The sequence below is a fragment of the Cylas formicarius genome, unplaced genomic scaffold, assembly GCF_029955315.1.
Source record: "Cylas formicarius isolate icCylForm1 unplaced genomic scaffold, icCylForm1.1 PGA_scaffold_6__28_contigs__length_40554024, whole genome shotgun sequence".
Taxonomy (NCBI): Eukaryota; Metazoa; Arthropoda; class Insecta; order Coleoptera; family Brentidae; genus Cylas; species Cylas formicarius.
Genome location: NW_026844347.1, coordinates 16,273,780 through 16,292,540, shown reverse-complemented (window position 1 = coordinate 16,292,540; position 18,761 = coordinate 16,273,780). Strand labels below are relative to the sequence as shown.

Sequence of the window (18,761 nt, the reverse complement as noted above, 5' to 3'; positions counted from 1 at the left end):
CATCTCCTGAGATACACTCGCACATATTTTGCATAATTCGCACACGATTCAACACATGCTGTATTACACACGAAATAAGAATGATTACTAATAAACTTAAACTAAGTAGTATACCAAACCAAAGAATATTAACACAGGTAGAATATAACACAGGTAGGTATAAAATTATTTTCTATTAGGGACCACCATTTTACCTGAATTTAAATTCCGAAACTTTAGGTAATAATCTTGTTGCATTGTATGTTAATGACCACCCTTGGATCCCATTCAAAAGCAATTGGTCACTTTCTTATATTTATAAACAGACCATACCTCTCTCTTAATAGAGGCCAAGGTCACAATTTCGAAGGCATTGATAGAGACAAATGGACAGCACCATCTCTCTATTCTTGAATGAATATTTTGATATTCTTTTTCAATGACGAGGTGTAAGGATCCAAAGTTGTCAGTGAGTCACCGATTTCTAGTTGATTTGTTTTAGCTTATCATTCTTATTCTGAACCTAATAATACAAAAAAATAATTTAAAATGTCAGGTAAATTTGCGCCAGGTATATAAATAATACGTGAAAAGCATATAATGTATAAGAGTTGCCAAGGGTGTGAGAAATATTATCTAGGTAAATGCGTATCAAAGGTACTGTCAAATCCGTTGCGGGATTAAATCTTGTAAAAACCGTAATACCTAAATCTCCCCAAATGTCTAGAATTTTTGTCAAAACTCTGTTCAGAACTAGCGATTTCAATTTGAAAATAATTTTCTCAAAAAACTTGCTATATTCGAAGCTAAAAATGATCGATCCAACAAGCAACCGTTCTCTTTAGTTTTATATTGACGACGAATGGCGTTTACTTTCAAAATTCGCTTTTAAAGAAAAAAAATGCATCAACGATAACATTGATAAATTATTTTGGATTAAGGATTTGATTTTTAATCTAAAGGAACGTCAAATTGATATATTTTCAGGAATGTTGCTCAACTTGTGCCCAATATTCTATCTTTGCCACATTTAAACGCTCAATGCGAGAGAGTATTTTCTCACGTGTACTTAATTAAAATGCAGCGAAAAATTGTTTAATCACCATTAACGGAAGGTTACGAGCAGCACAAGAAATAAAAAAAAACAATCTGGATCTTGTGTTATTTTCAAACCAAGCCAGACTATGCTGAAAAGCGTCATATATAAAAATTACTATCTCGCATTTATAGTGCTGAATAAATTCGGTAATTTTAAATTTCTGCTGATTTGAGTTACTTTTATGTTTGTTATGTTTCATTTAAATAAATCTGTTAAAAAAGGATTTTTTTAAATTTTATGAGTAGAATCGCGACATTACAATGTACTTCTTTTTATTGAAATTCTCCATTAAATTAATTTCTACATCATCGCGAGTGCTCTCTTTTAGGTTACAAGTACCCTTTCAAGAATTTCAAATACAGCTGCCAGCTGTTTACGTAATGAGTGCAGTACTATTTTTAAAGCAATGTTCCAATTACATTTTGGTAATCTGTGGGTGACACTGCCGAATTTTTGGAGTGTGAGCTTCTACTTTTTCTGTTGTATGGTTGGGAACCCAGCTTATGCGGTCTCTTTTAGGTCGACGTCCGTGGTTTTATGCTGAATCAAATTCAGATCTTTTTGTTTGATTTGTGAAAAACATTATCGATAGTTTGTTTAAATTGCCACTAGATGGCGTTTTCTGACACAAAAAATATATTCCTAAAAAAAAACAAACCAAACAAATTGATTTACAAGGTGTTATTTATATTTTCTTAGTTTAAAAAACCAAATTGTAAAGCAAGAATTTTTTAGCGATGGCGACTTTTCCCTCACATGGCCGCCGCGGCTGTGTTAAAAGTCTTCGTAAATACGTTTACTGATTTGTATTTATCGGCCGTCGAATTGTCCACCACATCGAAGGAGCTAAAAGATTTAGTAAGTCAGTCCGTTCTGTTCCAGCTCCGGTTTATCAGAAGCTTTTATAAAATACGTACTTGATATTAGATATTCATTATGGTCTGCACAGAACGAAATCACAAGAAATGAATGTATATAATTCATTACACCGCTTTTAAACTAGCGATATTGCAATATAATTTTACATTTCTTGGATAAGAAGATTAAACCAACTAACAATAGTTAAATAGGTATAGGCGAAATAAATAAAATATAACACAAACCAAATTACACGCAGCGAATAACCTTAACAAATTTTTCCAAGGCAGTTGACAGGTACCCACAATAACTTCGCACATGCGCATAAAAAACGTCGACGCTCTATGGGTACGTTTTTCTCTCTCTTAGGTTAGGTTAATGGTTGAAGAATTGGAATTTAATTCTTTAGGTAGAGCTTTGTAGTAATAGCTTTACGTAGCTTTGTAAAGTAAAAGTTTTATGCCATCATGATACGTTTGAGTTTTCAAAAAACAATCCTCTGATCATTTGTTGCTTTTTTCATCTCTCATCCATGTTAGTAGCATATTTGCGATGTGTTCATTCGTCCGCTCTACACTTCACATTAGTCTACTCCCTATGCTCCATATACCTCACAATCCTCGATAATACAATAGAAAATATTTTACTGGGTGTTAATAGTTAATTGTACTAGTTTTCCAATATAGAAGTCACCCCTGATTAAAAATAAACGTTAAGTAGCAAAAAAACTATACTTACCTACTACACTTACCGTTATCCGATTGCAAAATAGACGGAGCACCCGTATCCAGTAAATGATTTGCCACTTTTGCCCTACGATTTTTTTTTTCCAAATGGTCTTGATGGGACCATGATAAAGTTATATACCATTTTGGTTGAACTGCATGTCTATTATATCCGCTAGTGTTTATTTCTGAAAATAACACAATTCCTTTATTATTTGCTTTTTTTTATAAATAAATAAACCTGGTTTATTTTATTAGTTTAGTTTTTTCCTTGTCCAATTACCAAATTACCAGTTTAGCAGCTTAGCAGTAGTATTATATCTTGTATTTGCTCCGAAATCAGCCACCATAGGCCTTCTAATACCGCCAATTACAGAAAAAGGTTCAATTACTCTTGCAAATTTTACAGAATCTACTATACTACGTTGGGTAGAATTCAAAAGCAACAATAAACTTTACATTGCACGTTCTTTCCTGTTGGATAATTCTAAGATTATCCGGGTAATTCTACTATTATTCAATATTCAAGATTTAGCTATAAGGCGACTCGAGAGAGCTGAGCTGTTTTTGCCTTGCGTGGGCTGAGTTCATGTTTCTCCAGAAAGTCCTTAGAACTACATATTTATTATGCCCTGGTTCACCCGACATTCCCAAAGAAGGACGTAGTACCAGATAGACTGTTTGTTTTGTATTTTCTTTTGACAACTTTTCGTAAATTTAAATTTTTTGTTTCACTTAATTTTAATTTAAACGGTTTTTCTTAGGGAATTGGAGGTGAAATGATGAGTTGTGCAGTCCAGATTTATCGATTAAAACACCACCAATCTGCAGCATTGGCTGCTAGGGTCTTGAGCTGCCAATCTCTATTTCCCAATTATGTCCCTCGTCTATTGTCTATATATTGTTAAATATGTTTTAAATACACCACTGTGTGTTTAATCTGCTCCTTTTTTATGTTATTTTATGTTGATGCCTTTGTAAACCATTCACTGATAATGTGAACGACAGTCAAATTTACTTCACATATGTCAGACCGTTCACCGCTAAGAAGACGTTTGTGGCTAAGGCTTGTCTGTCCAGTAAACACTCTAAAAGATCGTACTGCTTCCGATCTGGGTAATTCTGTGGATTCATGTTTTGCTGTTACTTCTGATATTGTTTTTCGAAGCAAGGCATTCCAGATATTTTGACAGTCCTGACGGATTTGTCCTTAACCAATTGTCTTAACTGTTTTCTTCTTGTCACCAGGTTGTCTGCATTTACGATCTCATTGTCATCTATCAGTTCCCTTGGTAGGTTAACCTCAATTTTTTGGAGAGACCTTAGTGCTTCTCAATGTAATTCTTCCTTTATCTTATTAACTACGGCGTATTCACTTGTTTGTAAACGTTTATGCATATTAGCATCAATAAATCACTATTATTATTATTAGCATTCCATATAAGTGTTTTTTTTTTCGATGTATAGAACTTTAAGTTGCAATAAAACAACAATGGATTATTCGATTGACATGAATTTTATTTATCCGAAAGATAATCTTGGAGCATTACATTTTAAATATGATTTCTGGCATATGACCGCCACGGCTGGCGCGGATGTAGTCCCATCTGGACGTCCAATTTTCGATGACTTTCCAACATTTGTGGCCGTAATATCGGCAATAACACGGCGAATGTTGTCTTCCGTTTATCCGCATAGACCAATGACTTTACATAGCCCCACAGAAAGTAGCGGTGTTAAATCACAAGATCTTGGAGGCCAATTCACAGGTCCAAAACGTGAAATTAGGCGGTCACCTAAAACCACGCTAAACAAAATTCGCTTATGGAAATCGGGAACAACGGCAATCTCGTTTTGGGCCCATTCGAAGAATCTACGCCTTACTTGATTATCGTTTGGCTTCAATTCTTGCACGAGTTGGATTTTGTAAGCACCAAGATCCTTCCGCAAAATCTTCCATAAAGTGGATGGACACAGACCAATTCCTGTGCTCGATGGCGGATGGACTCATTCGGGTCTTCCTTAATGCTAGCCTCTACAGCAGCAATAGCTTCTTCTCTACGCACCGTACGGCGTCTCTGGGGATGCGAGTTATCAATAAGAGTAAACGTGGTGCGAAAACATTCCATGGTTAATCGAATTAACTGCTCTGATGGACGATTTTGTCGACGATAAAATGGACGTAGTGCGCGATACTTCTTCCGCACAGAACCATTATTTTCAAAATAAAATTGCACTCTTGCAAGCGTTTTTCAGGCGTGAGTCTATTCATGATGAATTGCCAAACCAAACTGAGAATAAATCACTTAACAGCTGTTAAATCGGTCGCCATCTTGAACAGAAATGCCAACTTAAAGTTCAATACATCGAAAAAAAACACCCATTATAACTCAAGTTACTCTACCACTATGAAACAAAAACTTCTTTAACCAAAACTTTTTCCTCATCTCTGGTTTCTTAGAGCGATATGGTATCCGAGATACACGCAATTGTATCGTGCGCCAAACCTCTAGTCACGTGGTCGTGCAGAGATGCGGTACAAGAGTGTCGCGAGGCGTGCGGCGGTCATGGTTTCCTGAAGTCTGCGCGACTAGGCGACCTCCGTGCCACCATCGACCCGTGCGTCACCTACGAAGGCGACAACAACGTCCTCGTCCAACAAACCAGTAACTGGCTGCTGAGGCAGTGGCAGGGTCTTCGTTTAGGTGCAAGTCTGACCTCACCCCTAGGCAGCTGCCGTTTTCTTCAGGATCACGAGAGGATCGAAGGGTATAACTTTACGGCGAGAAGCCCCGATGAGTTGCTGACCTCAACATGTAAGTAGATGCTCAAAACTTAAATGTGGACATGCGCTTACTGTTTTTTTGAATAACCACAGACACCGAGTCCACTTAATTGTCAACAACCCACTGGAATTACACTTAATTAAGATCGATTTACTAAATTAGGTTTCTTTTAATTAACTTTTGTCGTGGGACATCCCGCACGCAAACCGATAAGGCATCAGTTAAGATCCATTAAGCAATTGCCAAAAATAAATGATATAATAATGACTGATGTAAAATCTTACGTCAATATATTTTGTCACTTCTGGTATTTTATTACAAGAAGCTAGTTGCACTTAATTTTTCTATCTGTGAAAAATATTTATTAGTAAATTTAACACACACCTGCCAAATACACTAACTGAAAATTGTGTTAGTGTTATAAAAAAAAGAGTTTAATTACAAAAGTTGTTTTTAGTAAAGTGATCTTGAATTTTTATTATTTCAATTGTCACTCAATTACCTACAGGGTGGTCAAATAAAGTTTTTTTTAATGTTATTACATTTTTAAATACCCCTCTAAATGCGGATTCGACAATATATGTAAATATTTATATACCGGCTCGAATGCACCGTTATTAGCATGCTTGATTTACAAAAATTGAGAGAAGTCATTTTGCGAAACATCGCAACACCGCGTATTTGATAAAAAATTTTCAATTTAGAATATCGTCTGAGAAAAAGTATTATTTTCTAAAATGTGTTGCGCAGAAAATCGTTTGAAAAGTTAATATGGAACGTAACAAAAACCTTTCCAATATCACCTGAATAGATATTCGCATTAGAGATCGATATACAGGGTCGTAAATGTCTTAACTTTTGAGGTAAAGTTTTCAAAAATAAAACATATTTTTTTAATATCTGCAATAGCACTATGATCAAGAGGCATTATTTAGTGTACCACTTGTGTACGGAATTTTATTTGTCTAGTTCTAGTTGGATATTGATAGTACGCTATTTCTCCTAAAATAAAAATTATTCCTACAATCTTCAATCATTTCTAAAAAAAATTAATTTCTTAATTTTTTTCTATCCGTTGTACAGTTTTTGCTTTAAAAAAAACTGTTCTCTAAGAGTCATAAGAATACCGTTATTATGACAGTATGCACAGAATTATTATCTTTATTATTTCTTATTTTTTAAATAAATTTTTAAATTCTCTTGATGAAAATCCTGAAATTGGAAATAATCTGAATATCTCGCACTTATTGGTTTAGAAAATTTTTGGACAAAATTGCGCATTATCCCTTGTTTGACCAGATGAAGCAAACTTTTCGCGAAATGCAATCAAAAATTTTCACAATAACCATGATGAACAGTTTTCGGTAAATTTTTGGACTGGAATTCTTGGAAATTATTTAATTGGACCTTTTCTCCTGGCAGAACGGCGAAATGACCATAATTAATCTCCGGTTTTTAGAAGAGGGTTTTCCAATATTGCTAGAAGAAGAACCATATTTAATTAGGAACAGAATGTGGTTCGTGCATGACGGGGCGCCTGCTCACAGAGAATATTTAAATCGCACAGTAAATAACCGCTAACAGTTAACACTGTAGAAGAGTTGAACGATCGTATAAGATCTTCCTACGATTTAATAATAAAACATTGGAGGTATAATTCGAGGAGTGGATCTAAATATGAGGAAAAAAACTGAAGCGTGTATCCTTCAAGTTTCTATGTTCTACTTTTTTTTGTTATTAATTTATTAACAGACAATTTTGTTTAAAATCATTCATAATATGTAACTTTTTTTTATTAAAATGTGTTTCTTGTTTATCTTGTCGTTAGGATGTTATGTTATTTCATTAAAACTGTAAAAGCAAAAAGAACAATCTTCTATTTTTTTTTCTGGCGGATACTAGTTGCTAGATAATTTTGTTTTAGATGGATATTTTATTTTTAACAAAAAAAGTTCTCTTAATTTGTTTTTAGTGGTTTGCACTTAAAAATAAAAACTAATTTCTCTGCGTGTTGTCAGAAGAATTTTTTATTTTTTAAGCGAAAACCGTACATCGAATTAAAAAAAGAAAAATAAAGAAACTAAATTTCTTTAGAAATTATTGGAGATTTTAAGAACAATTTTTATTTTAAGAGAAATCAGTCGCGCACCATCAATATCTGCCAAAATATACGACTAACATTTCGTACGCCTGCCACAGGTGTATTTAAAAAAAAATGTGGTACACTAGATAACTTCTTTTAATACGTAGTATGTGTGCCAAATTTCATTAAAATATCTAAAGTGATATTACCCTGTATCTCAAACTGAAGACGTTTCGCACATATATTCAAAAAAAATTTTATTTTTAAAATGGACCCAAAAATCGTCCCCTTAATTATTGACATTCAATTAGAAAACACCCTGTATATATCCTTGGATTCGTCTTTTAAAAGGCTATTTAAAAATGTAATAAAATACAGAGTGTTCCATTTAAAAATATCTAACTTTACTTTACCACCTGGTATGAATTGAAGCAATACAAAAAAATTAAAAACCATTTTACTGGAAACAACATTTTTTATAACCCTCATAGATTTAGAGATAAGGTATAGCACCCTCTTAAACCAGCTCCCTTGTACAGTAAAGTTCTCAACCTTAAATATTTATTAAATAATTTTCTACAAATAACAGAATCCGCATCTAAAAATAGTTTAGGTTAGTGTAACAATTCCTACCGGCTGACATATAACTTTAAGTCCCCGGTTTTAATAAAAGTTAATTATGTTTCCAAGAAAAGTAATTATCACGTAAACTTCAACAGGTTATTGAAAAAATATTTTTGATGTTTTGTCTCAAATTTCAAATTCATGCCCATTATCAACACTTTGACGGGACCACAAAACAACCAACAAGGGACTTTCAAATAATTTGTTACTAAAACTCTGTTACTTTATGTCCCCCTTTTAAAATAACTTGTTGACAGAAACTCTGCAAATGAATACCGAATTAAATTGTCATTTTAAACGCTTGTGATGGTCACTTAGTTAATGTTTTCGTGCTGTTTTGTGAACTTTGGGTACGAATATATTTAAAGAGCTCTGCGTAAACTTTAAGTCTCCGATTATTAATAGAAGTTGTTATTTCAAAGATTTCAAATGGTATTTATTACTTTCACAGGTCCACAAAACAACCAAACGGGGATTTTCAAAAGAGTGATTTTTATTATTATTATTATTTTTATTGGAGGCCTTGGGAATTATGAATTATGAAAATGCCCTCGTACACTTTTTTATATCGGAAAACTTTCAGTGGTTTTATTTGCTACTCTCACGGATGCTGTTTGGTTAAAGTGAGGTTCTTTACGAAATCAAGATCAAGCTTATCTACAGTTTTTCCTTGCAACAGCATAATTAGGTCTGAATGTTACACTTAAATTCCGGTAGTCTATAAAACATAGGTAGACAACTTTTCGCTTGTTTGAAGTCAAATTCTTTGACTGAAGAGTAGGTACTTCTCGTGTGCCAAATCCCTGCCTGAATCCAATTTCTTTTTCGCATCCACTGTAGATCCATCCATGAATTATTTTTATCAAAAGCTTTTAAACTTGGCTAATTAAGCTGATCATTCGCAATTATGAATATTTGGCTTTTTCGGTATAGCCAGAAAGATTGAATGCTGCCAATCTTGCGTTGTTATCATCGTCAAACAGCTATGTTGATTCTATCATCTGGTCCAGTTGCTTTTCTCTGCTTTCCTTGTTACTTTCGAAAATCGATTAAATCGAATTTTTCGAAAGTATTTACGTTTGTATAAAAATTTTATATCTCGGTAGCGATAGGTCCTATAGGATCGCTGTTGGTACAGAAATGATCACCGTCGAAAAAAAAATTTGTTTGTCTATTTGTCCGTTCTCCGTCCTCTGTTCTCGTCTTTTGGGTTTTCCTGAATAACTTTCGAACCGTTGGTGCTACAAAATTAAAATTTACCTCCTTTTGAATACTCCACGAGGCACATAAGCTTATAAGAAATGACCCTGATCCGACGCCGGTATCCGTCTTTTTTTCGCGATTTTCGACTGTTTTTTGTTGTGAAACAGGAATAAGTATCCGAAATTTGAAGCGATCGATTTCATATTTGGCACATATAAATTGCAGCTTTGCCTTGTGACGAAACTTATTGAAAATGGGGGGGCTGGGGGTCGAGAAGTACTCTAAAAAAATAAAAAATCGCTTGTGCAAGGTTCTACAAAAAACATCGTTTTTCAAAGACCGTTTACGAGAAAAAAAATCTTTGAATTTTTTAAAAATATACAGGGTGCGCCGCAAATTCAAAACACTGAAAAATGGGTCCCCCTATTATTGAAAACTGGTTATAACTGAAAGACTATGATTCTCACTTTCTTTTCTATAGCGATATAGCCCGCATAGACAGCAAAAACTTTTGTATCTAATTTGTATTATACAGGGTATTCCCGATATTCCGTGCTAAATGAGAAATGTGTTAAATGTCCTAAATTTGCAGATATCAACTTCAAATTTAGCAGAGAACTAAAAGGCGTGTCCACATTTTACCAAGTATTTTCCAAAAATGTTTGAAATTTTTTTTTGGTAATTTTATCTTCCAGAAAAATACGTTTTCCTCTATAATCGTTCACCCGATCGGCAAAAATCTTTAACGGGCAGACGCAGAAGATCCAGTGCAATATCATCTATTTTGGGCATTTTTTCGATTATATACAGGGTTTTCAAATTATAGGCAAAAATCTAAAAGAAGTACAAATTGTTCTTTTACGGAGTAAATTATTAGCCGCAAATGAAAAATCGTAAGAAATATGGCTAATTGGTTCAAACGGTGTCATAGACCGCATCAAGAGCTATATTTTTTGTTTTTTGCGGTTTTCGTCTATCACATAAGCCGCTCGGGATGTTTCAAAAAATTTCCATATTGCAATAGTCATTTCGGGGGCTGCCAAGATGCGATGACGTCATTGATTATTATGGCTCACTGCATGCTTTCAGAAAAAACTTATTTTCTCGAAAACCATGTAGTATTTTCAAAAAATTCTTGAACCAGGAAACGTGAAAGATCCAGAGCTAGAACCTCTACTTCGAACATTGTTTGAATCATATACAGGATGTGTCGCTTATGGGCAAAAAATCTAGAAGATCTTAAACATTTCCGATTTCCTGGGTAAATTATTGGTGATAAATGAAAAAAGGTTAAAGATGGGATAATTGCATTTGAACAATATCGTAAACTGTGTCGAGAGAGAGTTTCAGGTTTCGTCAATTATACAGGGCGCGAGATATTTGAAAAAATATCATTCGCCAACGCTATTATTTGTGCAAATTTTAATATTAACCGGTGTTTGCTGTAACTTTGAAGTTCGACGAGATGTAAGGGATATTTTATGCAGGGTGCATGCGCAATTAAATTACATCGATTTTGTGAAAGTTCCATAGTGGTCCTCAGGAGTACGATAGAAAAACATTGCGTCCCTTTACCACACAAAACCGCGAAGCTTTTTCCTTTTATAATAAAAAGCTGCTTCGTGGTAGGTGCTACGAACTAGCCCCACCCACCGACGATTTTTTGAAAGCAATCTTGTTACTTTCGAAAATCGGCGAAATCGAATTTTTCGAAAGTATCTATAACTTTTAGAACAGATTTCAAAATTCCGGATTCTGTGTGTTCACAAAAACTCTTTGGTTATTATCGCTAAACAAAAGTTTCCAATGATTTGGCGATTATTGTCGTCAACAATATTATTTGGCCTGTAGAATCTTGTAAAGCATGTAGTTTGTGTTTATTAAAGTGATCATGCTTTTCGTCTAGCTCCTCCATTTTTATACACCGTTGTTGCAGCCATTGCTATTTGGCCTTGCGTATCTCCTTTTTAATTTTTGGTATTTGTTCTTATATGAGCTGCGATGAGCCATAAGCGCGAGAATTTCATCAGTCATCATTTTTTTCTTTTTGTTGTTAAGTGGTCCATTGTTCACTAGTTAGCCATTTTATTTGGCTAAGTCCTAGTATATTTATCCTATAACGCTCCATTTCCTGTATTAGATTATCTAGTTTTTCTTGCAGCATACAAAGTTTTTACATTCCAAGTGCCAAACTTTAATTTTAAGAGTATTTCCACTCTCGCGTGAGTCCTAGCATAACTTATCGCGGGGATTCTTAGACCTATACTTCTACCGTGATGATGATCTTGTATATTATACCATTTTACTAACTAATTTAAATGTTTTTTTTGCGGTTTGAATCTATGAAATTAAAAATGTTCTATCCGGATTAAGACATCTTTCTGTTTTCACATTTATATCAAAATTAACTGTGCCGTGTGCAAACCTTTATCACTGATCATTGTCATGAACCACCGAAAGTTTTGCTGGCAAAGGACCAGAACACACAATTGAAACACAAATTTAAATATGTATATGTGAAAAATATCGAAATTTATAGTTATCCTCGAGTGCTATCAATGGCTTCTGCTGTATTTGGTCAAAGCGACGGATACGAAGCAAACCGAGGTAATGAAGAAGCAGGACAAGTTCACTGCCCGGAACGAATCCCAAGTGTACCGAGCGGCCATTTTGTCGAGAGCGTTCGGCGAGTATCTGGCCCTGAGAGACTATTGGCAGAAAGTGCGATCGGCCGACATTACGTTGGTGCCAATCTTGAACAATTTAGGAGCGTTGTATGGGTTAGCATGCCTGGACAGAAATCTCATCTACTTCTATCAGGTTAGTTTTGTCATTTTGAACTTATGGACGGAGTTGACCGTCTATCAAACGCAAAGCGGTGACAACGTGACTAAGAGATAGCGGCTATTCGCTGTGTTCGACAAGGACAAAATATTTTAACCACCATTTGCACGTTTTGCCTGGAATCTCAATGTTTACATGAACCCATTGATTAGCTAATTCTGCCTGTACAATCAACAATAAAGCATTATTACTGGCTCTGTTATCATTTTTATGGTATTTACAGTTTAACGCGAAAGCTGGAGTTTTGTAGAAGACGAAGCATTATAAAAAGAAAAACATGTACATGCGTATAAAAATGAAACTTAAAATTTTTATTGGATATGGAGACAAAACATGGACTCGGAAAGAAGTGTGTAATTTGATTAACGCAAAACCCCCAGAAAGACCCATTACAAGATCCAAAGTGAGTAAAATTAACTGAACCTTTATCGAAACAGGGCATGTCAAAGAAGTTACTTCATTAGGTGTTAAAAATGTCCGCCACTTACTTCTTGACAAGTGTATTAGTACATCAGGTACCAGAATTAGAGATGCATGGAAAATATTTAATTATGAGAGAAATCAGTCTAAAAATGAAGATCACTTTGGTGATATTTATGCAATTGAACTCGAATTTATTTTTTAATAGCATTGCTTCGTATATTTGGAAGTTTTTAACGGTCAGACCAGAGAAACAGAGGGAATGTCTGAGGAATATACCTTTTGTTTCAGCAACTTTCTTTCAACATGGGTTTGCTGGGGGCAATGTCTTGAGCTGTGTTGCAGATTGGTTCCTTTAATTATTATGATATTAACAGTATACTTCTTAAAGAGGTTATTGACACCCCGCACTTATCTTTTCAAAACATGCATCGAGGACGGAATTTTCAATGAATATTTTACAATATCCAAAGTTGTACCATATTCAAAAAGGGACAACCTAATTTAGCAAATAATTACAGACCAACTTCCAACAACTTCCCCTACAGAGAAAAATTTTTGACTCATTAATAAAAAACTAGTTTTTTTATATAACGATAATAGTACATGTAGTGCACAGTTCGGCTTTAGACCAGGATGCTCTACTATACAGGCAGTCTGCAGGATTAAGGAAGACGTTGTGATGGGCCTTGAGTGGGGGGACACAAGTGGGTCTTACTCTTTGTGATCTTAGCAAGGCTTCCGTTCTCCCCACTTGCTGCTGGAAAACTGGAATAAATATGGGATGCGGAGACTTCCATTAAACTTAATTAAGTTATGTCTATTATCTAGGAGACAATGTGTGGTCTATAGTAATGAAATGTCGAAACTGAGAAGCGTGAATAGTGGCGTACCCCACTGTCCTGGTTCTCTAACAACGCTCTTACATTAAATGCAGATAATACACAGCACCAACAAAAAATAGCTTGGTGATGAGTGCTAGTATGGAACTTTTGGGGATTATAATGATAGTGTGAGCTGGGCTCAGCATGTCAATCCGTTGTGTAAAACACGGTCACGGTTTATAATTCGTGAATTTAAAAAACTAGTCTGTATTATTCTCTCTTTCACTCACACCTAACTACATTGTCCAGTGCAGTAACTTTTCTGAAGCTGATCGGGTTTTTAAACTTTAAAAGAAGGTAGTTAGAATAATAGCATGTGCAGGCTGATGTGACTTTGGCTGGGAAAGATTCTGCGAGAATAGGAATCAAGTCATTTTGAAGAAATTGTAAATATCGGGCTCCAGCAAGATTTTAATCGAAGAAATAAGGTCCAATAATTTTGTTATTCAAAATCCCTGCAAAAACATTTATTTTTTGATATTGCTGTGTATGATTTTCTCTCATCCTTCGGGGATTATTTGTACTCCTATACTTACAATGTTTACTTCCCGTATATTTAAGCAAAACGTGACTTTATTTCTAAAAAGTATCTGAAGATGAAAAAATGGATTTAATTTTCACATTTTCATCATAGTGTCACAAAATTATAGTCTGGGGTCGGGATAATTTTCTTTCAGCTGTTGTAATTATTCGTAATCCTTTACGGTTACTTTTCTTCTTTTAATCCACAAAAAGCTTAGATTATCCTAAACTTCTAATAAAATGTGTAATCGTGTCTTTTCGTTAGTTTTTGAACGAACTGACCGTACCTTTTACATGCCCGGTTCTATGAATTTTCTCGCAATTTTACTCACCTTTGATCTTGTAATAGGTCTGAATCTAGTATTTTCTTAAATTAGGTAATATATGAAAATTCGCTGTTAAAAAACTATGGCAAACACACTTTAGTGAATGTAGTGTAAAGTATAGTTAAGTTTATAAAGTTTATCTTAAAAATATAATAGGCGAGTGTACCAAATCTTTAAATAATCTCCAACGACATTGCTAAAAGTAAATATAAAACCCAAAAAAAATCCAAACAGATTTTGATTTGATGTATCGATTTGAATCCCATGCTTTTCTTTTTCTTTGTAGTTCTCTGGACTTTCTGTAGGTGTTTTGGAAAATCAATAATACAGGGTAAAGCACATCTTTTAATAAAATCTGACCAAATTTATTCTCATAATCTGTAGGTTTAAAAAAATTGCAGCCGAAACCGAGAGTTATAAAATTTCCTTCTTAATGACAATCAGCCATGTCTTTCTCCAACGACTATCAACTGGGAGTCTTAAAATAATGAAATGTTTAAAGAGGTAAAAGCATAATAAACATAATAAAAGAGTATACCGCTTTCCTTATTCTATTTTTGTTTATTTAGTGTAAATTGATTTGAGTGCCACAAAACCGACAACTCATTTTCTACCGCACAAAAAATAAAAAGTTTAACTTTAAATGAGAGAGTAGAGGGAGCAGTATTCAAAAACGCGTTTTTAATTACGCATATGCTAAAATAGGTATTATTATTTTAACTGAAAAAACGCTAAAAAAAAAACACAAAAAACAAAGTATGCATATGTCCTAGCTAGATCAGTCCAAGCCACAATATGAATACAGTTTGCGTCGGGCAACCTAGCGCCTCAAAACAAATTTCGCCGCTCGGATTCAAATTTTACCTCAACATTTTTACTTTACCTAATTTTTATGTACATCAGTGAAATTTTGTATTCTTCTTCCTATAGTAAGTTCATCCACGGGTCTTGGAGGTTATCAACGGACCACATTTCCTTTATACTTTTTCTATGACATGTTGAACATAATAACTGCAATTTTGTTCAGTAATACGTTGAAATGTTTCATCTATTAACGAACGAGCATGACTCTGTATTCAAATCTCGCTGACATTCTCTCTAAACTGTTTGCAGAGGGCGGAGCTACAATAAGAGCATATTGATAAATGGTGAACACCTGAGTCACGGTCAGGATTTTCGTTGGGACAAGAATTTTAGTTTTATCGAACATAATTTTATGTCTGGTTTCGTGATTGTGATCTGCAACTGCTGATGAGTTTATTTGTCGTAGTCGATCTTGCAAGTTCTTTGAGCCTAGTTGATATTTTTCGTCCAGTTTATCCAATGTATTCCGCCGCATATGCATGGAATACTGTAAATTCCTGGTATTGGAATGTTGTCTTGGACGGATCAAAAATGTTGAGAGATTTTTGTACACGTAGCAAATCTGGTTTTGACGCTATATTTATTAAGAACTTTTGATATGTGGTCAGTGACGTTTTGAGTGTATTTTCTAATTGAACAAAAGCAGATGTAAAGTGTTTTAATCCTGGGTTCACTGTCTCGGGTTGAGATAGTTTTACGGCTCCGTAAACAAGCGAGTTGATAACCGATGATTTTTGAACCGGATCTTAACCGCGACTCAAGTTTTTACGTTTCACCAATATGGGAATCAGTCATTCGAGACAATTTTCATGCCCCTCCTTTAGCTCCGCTTAAACAAATATAAGCAGGTTCAGAGTAGAAAGCGGAGCCAGCATCAACATCCCAAACAATATAAAAATCTGAAAATCTAATCAGCTGATCCTCGCCATCTCTCTTGTGTCACCGCTATATACGTCTGTATATATACTCCATCCAATAGTTATCAGGTGTATGGAGCGGAAAATATTCAATGATTTCACGATGTTTCACTTTCAGGGTGGGTTTACGAACGGCCCAGAGTTCTCGCTGATGGTCAAAGACGCCATTTTACATCTATGTGATGTACTGAAGCCGGAATGCATGGGAATCATCGATGGTATGGCACCGCCGGACTTCGTTGTAAATTCAGTACTGGGGAAGTCGAACGGGCGGGTATGCTGTAACATTTGGGAGCTTGGTGATATGTTTGATGATGTGTTCCTTGCAGCTGTACGAGAATATCCAGGCGGAATTGATGCACAGTCCGGGCGCCATGTCGAGACCTGATTGGTGGCATGAGGTGGTAATAAAAGACGCACCCGATTTCGCCAAGTGCCTCAGCAAACTTTAACGCTTAGAGATATCCGGTTGGGGAGATAGCTTTTTATTGTTCTTTCATTTCAGTTTTATAGTTCGCATCCTAAACATATATATATGATGTAAACAAAATTATACATTTAAAGTATTTCGTGAAACCAAAGTCGTATTCCGTTTTCTATACCCGCTGACAGAAACTGTTATCCTTTAAAGCAGCTATTTTGTTTCTTCCATGGAGCAATCCCTTTACTCCACATTCCTTTTATAATTCATGTCATTAAAAACTGTACAACTTTTAATATCAGTAATAATTTTTACTTTTATAGCAATTCTTTTCTTATTTACTCTGCGCACAGAAAAAATCTCCGGTTTGATTGACCTTAAAGTACTTTAAAGTTATATTTCTTGATTTAAGTGTGTCTTGTCAAAGTTTTATATACTTTTAATATTTAACTTTACTTTTAAAGTGCCACTGATGACAATGGGGGCTACGCAGTAAGCACATCGACTTTAATGTCAATTTTGAAATTATTTCAATAAATATTAACTTTCAATATTGAAAAAAAAATTATATGCTGTAATGATCCGTGACTTAAGTTTGCGTTTGCATTTTCATTAATTTTACCAGATGAATTCTTACTCTTGAAGTCTGCCATATTGCAGAATCATGGCTGGACTTCAATACATCCTATTATACCAGGACAACCACCCATTTCCATAAATCTATACATGTAGAAATAAGTAATACTTTATTTGCAGTTGATTACAAACTTGCAATTACAAAACTTTATTATGTCGCCAAGAACTATCAGTTCTGTCACTTCTGATGCACGCTGATTAAAAAGTCTCAAAAAACTAAAATATTAAAAAATAATTGTTTCTTTTAGCGATTTCGGTTTTGTTCTTATTATTCACTCTTAGGGTTTTAAGAATAGCTGTTTTTCTTTCTCTGTGCCTTTTAGGTGAGATCCAATTTCCCCAAGTGACCATCAGTTGCCCAATTCTCTGGACACCCCATAAACATTTTTAAAGCTAGCTAGCTGAAAGTTTAAACTTCTATAAAGAAAATATTTTGTTTTTCTGCTATAAGGGAAAGTAAATATTTGACTCCTTAGTACCGAATATTTTTAGTATAAAAAAATATTTTATTTAACGCTCACCTTTCAATTTTATATTAAAGCAACAAACAAAACTAAGTTTAAGATTTGTTTTTGAAAAAAATATATTTAAGTTATGTTTCTTACTTCAAACGATTTTCTTTTTTTTAATTGGTGCGTACAAATGATTGAAATTAACAAAGTCACTTGACATCTTTTAATTTCTGGAAATGTTTTATTTCAATTATTGATTTAGAGTGTCTTCCGGCATACCAGTATTGACATCAAGTCGAAGAACTCAGGGCTGCAAATAGCTGAATGTTTCCAGTTTTTTGTTTGAAAATCATCAGTAAATCTTCAAAAGCAGTCCTTAATATTGGAGACCAATTTTGATTAGATTTGGTTTAGTTTTTGGTCGTTCGACCTGCAAGAACTAAATTCGATATAATAATAAATCCTTACTGTCTGAGTTAAAGCGCACCAGTGAAGAAGTACACTTTTTAGAACGTGCTGTGAATGGCAGTTTTTAATATCCTTTAAAAGAAAACAAGAATGAATGAATTTTACAGATATGCACGAATAAAAGTGTACGCCCTATAGGCGAAACAGCAAATGGAAAAAATGTCACAAAAATATAACAAAATCATGGATAATTTTATGTTAGATTAGTATTTTTGGTTTAGAAATTCGGACGTAAATATAATAATAGAACATTTGAACTAGTTTTGTAACCAAAGATATGTATGTCTTTAATCACAGAGTTTAATGCTAAAATGCAAAAATACGTTCATTTGCATTCATACCGCATTGTGTACTGTACAACTACGCGGTTGTTATTAACACTAAATTTAAGAATTGTAAAACAATACTGGGTTACAGCTATTATTTTTTTAATTCACACAGACCAATAACCAATTTCCAATCTTCTCCACCGGGGGAAAGTAAGATTAATTGACAAAATATTGTAATTTACAAAGTTTGTGGAAAATTTGATTTGAAATGTTTAACATCCATCTTCCTCCCATTGGCCGGACATATTTTTGCATGAAAACGATATACTTCAACTACTTCCCTAAAAAATAGCTCTTGATGCCGCGTTTTGCAGTGGCGGG

At 34.4% G+C, this 18,761-nt stretch overlaps 1 protein-coding gene across 7 annotated transcripts in view; it reads left to right on the top strand.

The window, feature by feature from the left end:
* Positions 1-18,202, top strand: part of LOC132702989 (peroxisomal acyl-coenzyme A oxidase 3-like) — a 113,604-nt gene extending 95,402 nt beyond the window's left edge. For 6 of the 7 annotated variants that reach the window (XM_060671963.1, XM_060671960.1, XM_060671964.1 and 3 more), the window contains 5 exons: positions 1,814-1,936; positions 5,123-5,477; positions 11,897-12,177; positions 16,253-16,408; positions 16,464-18,202. In XM_060671963.1, the coding sequence (XP_060527946.1) occupies positions 1,814-1,936; positions 5,123-5,477; positions 11,897-12,177; positions 16,253-16,408; positions 16,464-16,586 (1,038 nt within the window). In that variant the 3' untranslated portion in view covers positions 16,587-18,202. The remainder of the gene's footprint in view (positions 1-1,813; positions 1,937-5,122; positions 5,478-11,896; positions 12,178-16,252; positions 16,409-16,463) is intronic. The other variant, XM_060671965.1, reaches the window with a different exon arrangement.
* Positions 18,203-18,761: the final 559 nt, after the last annotated feature.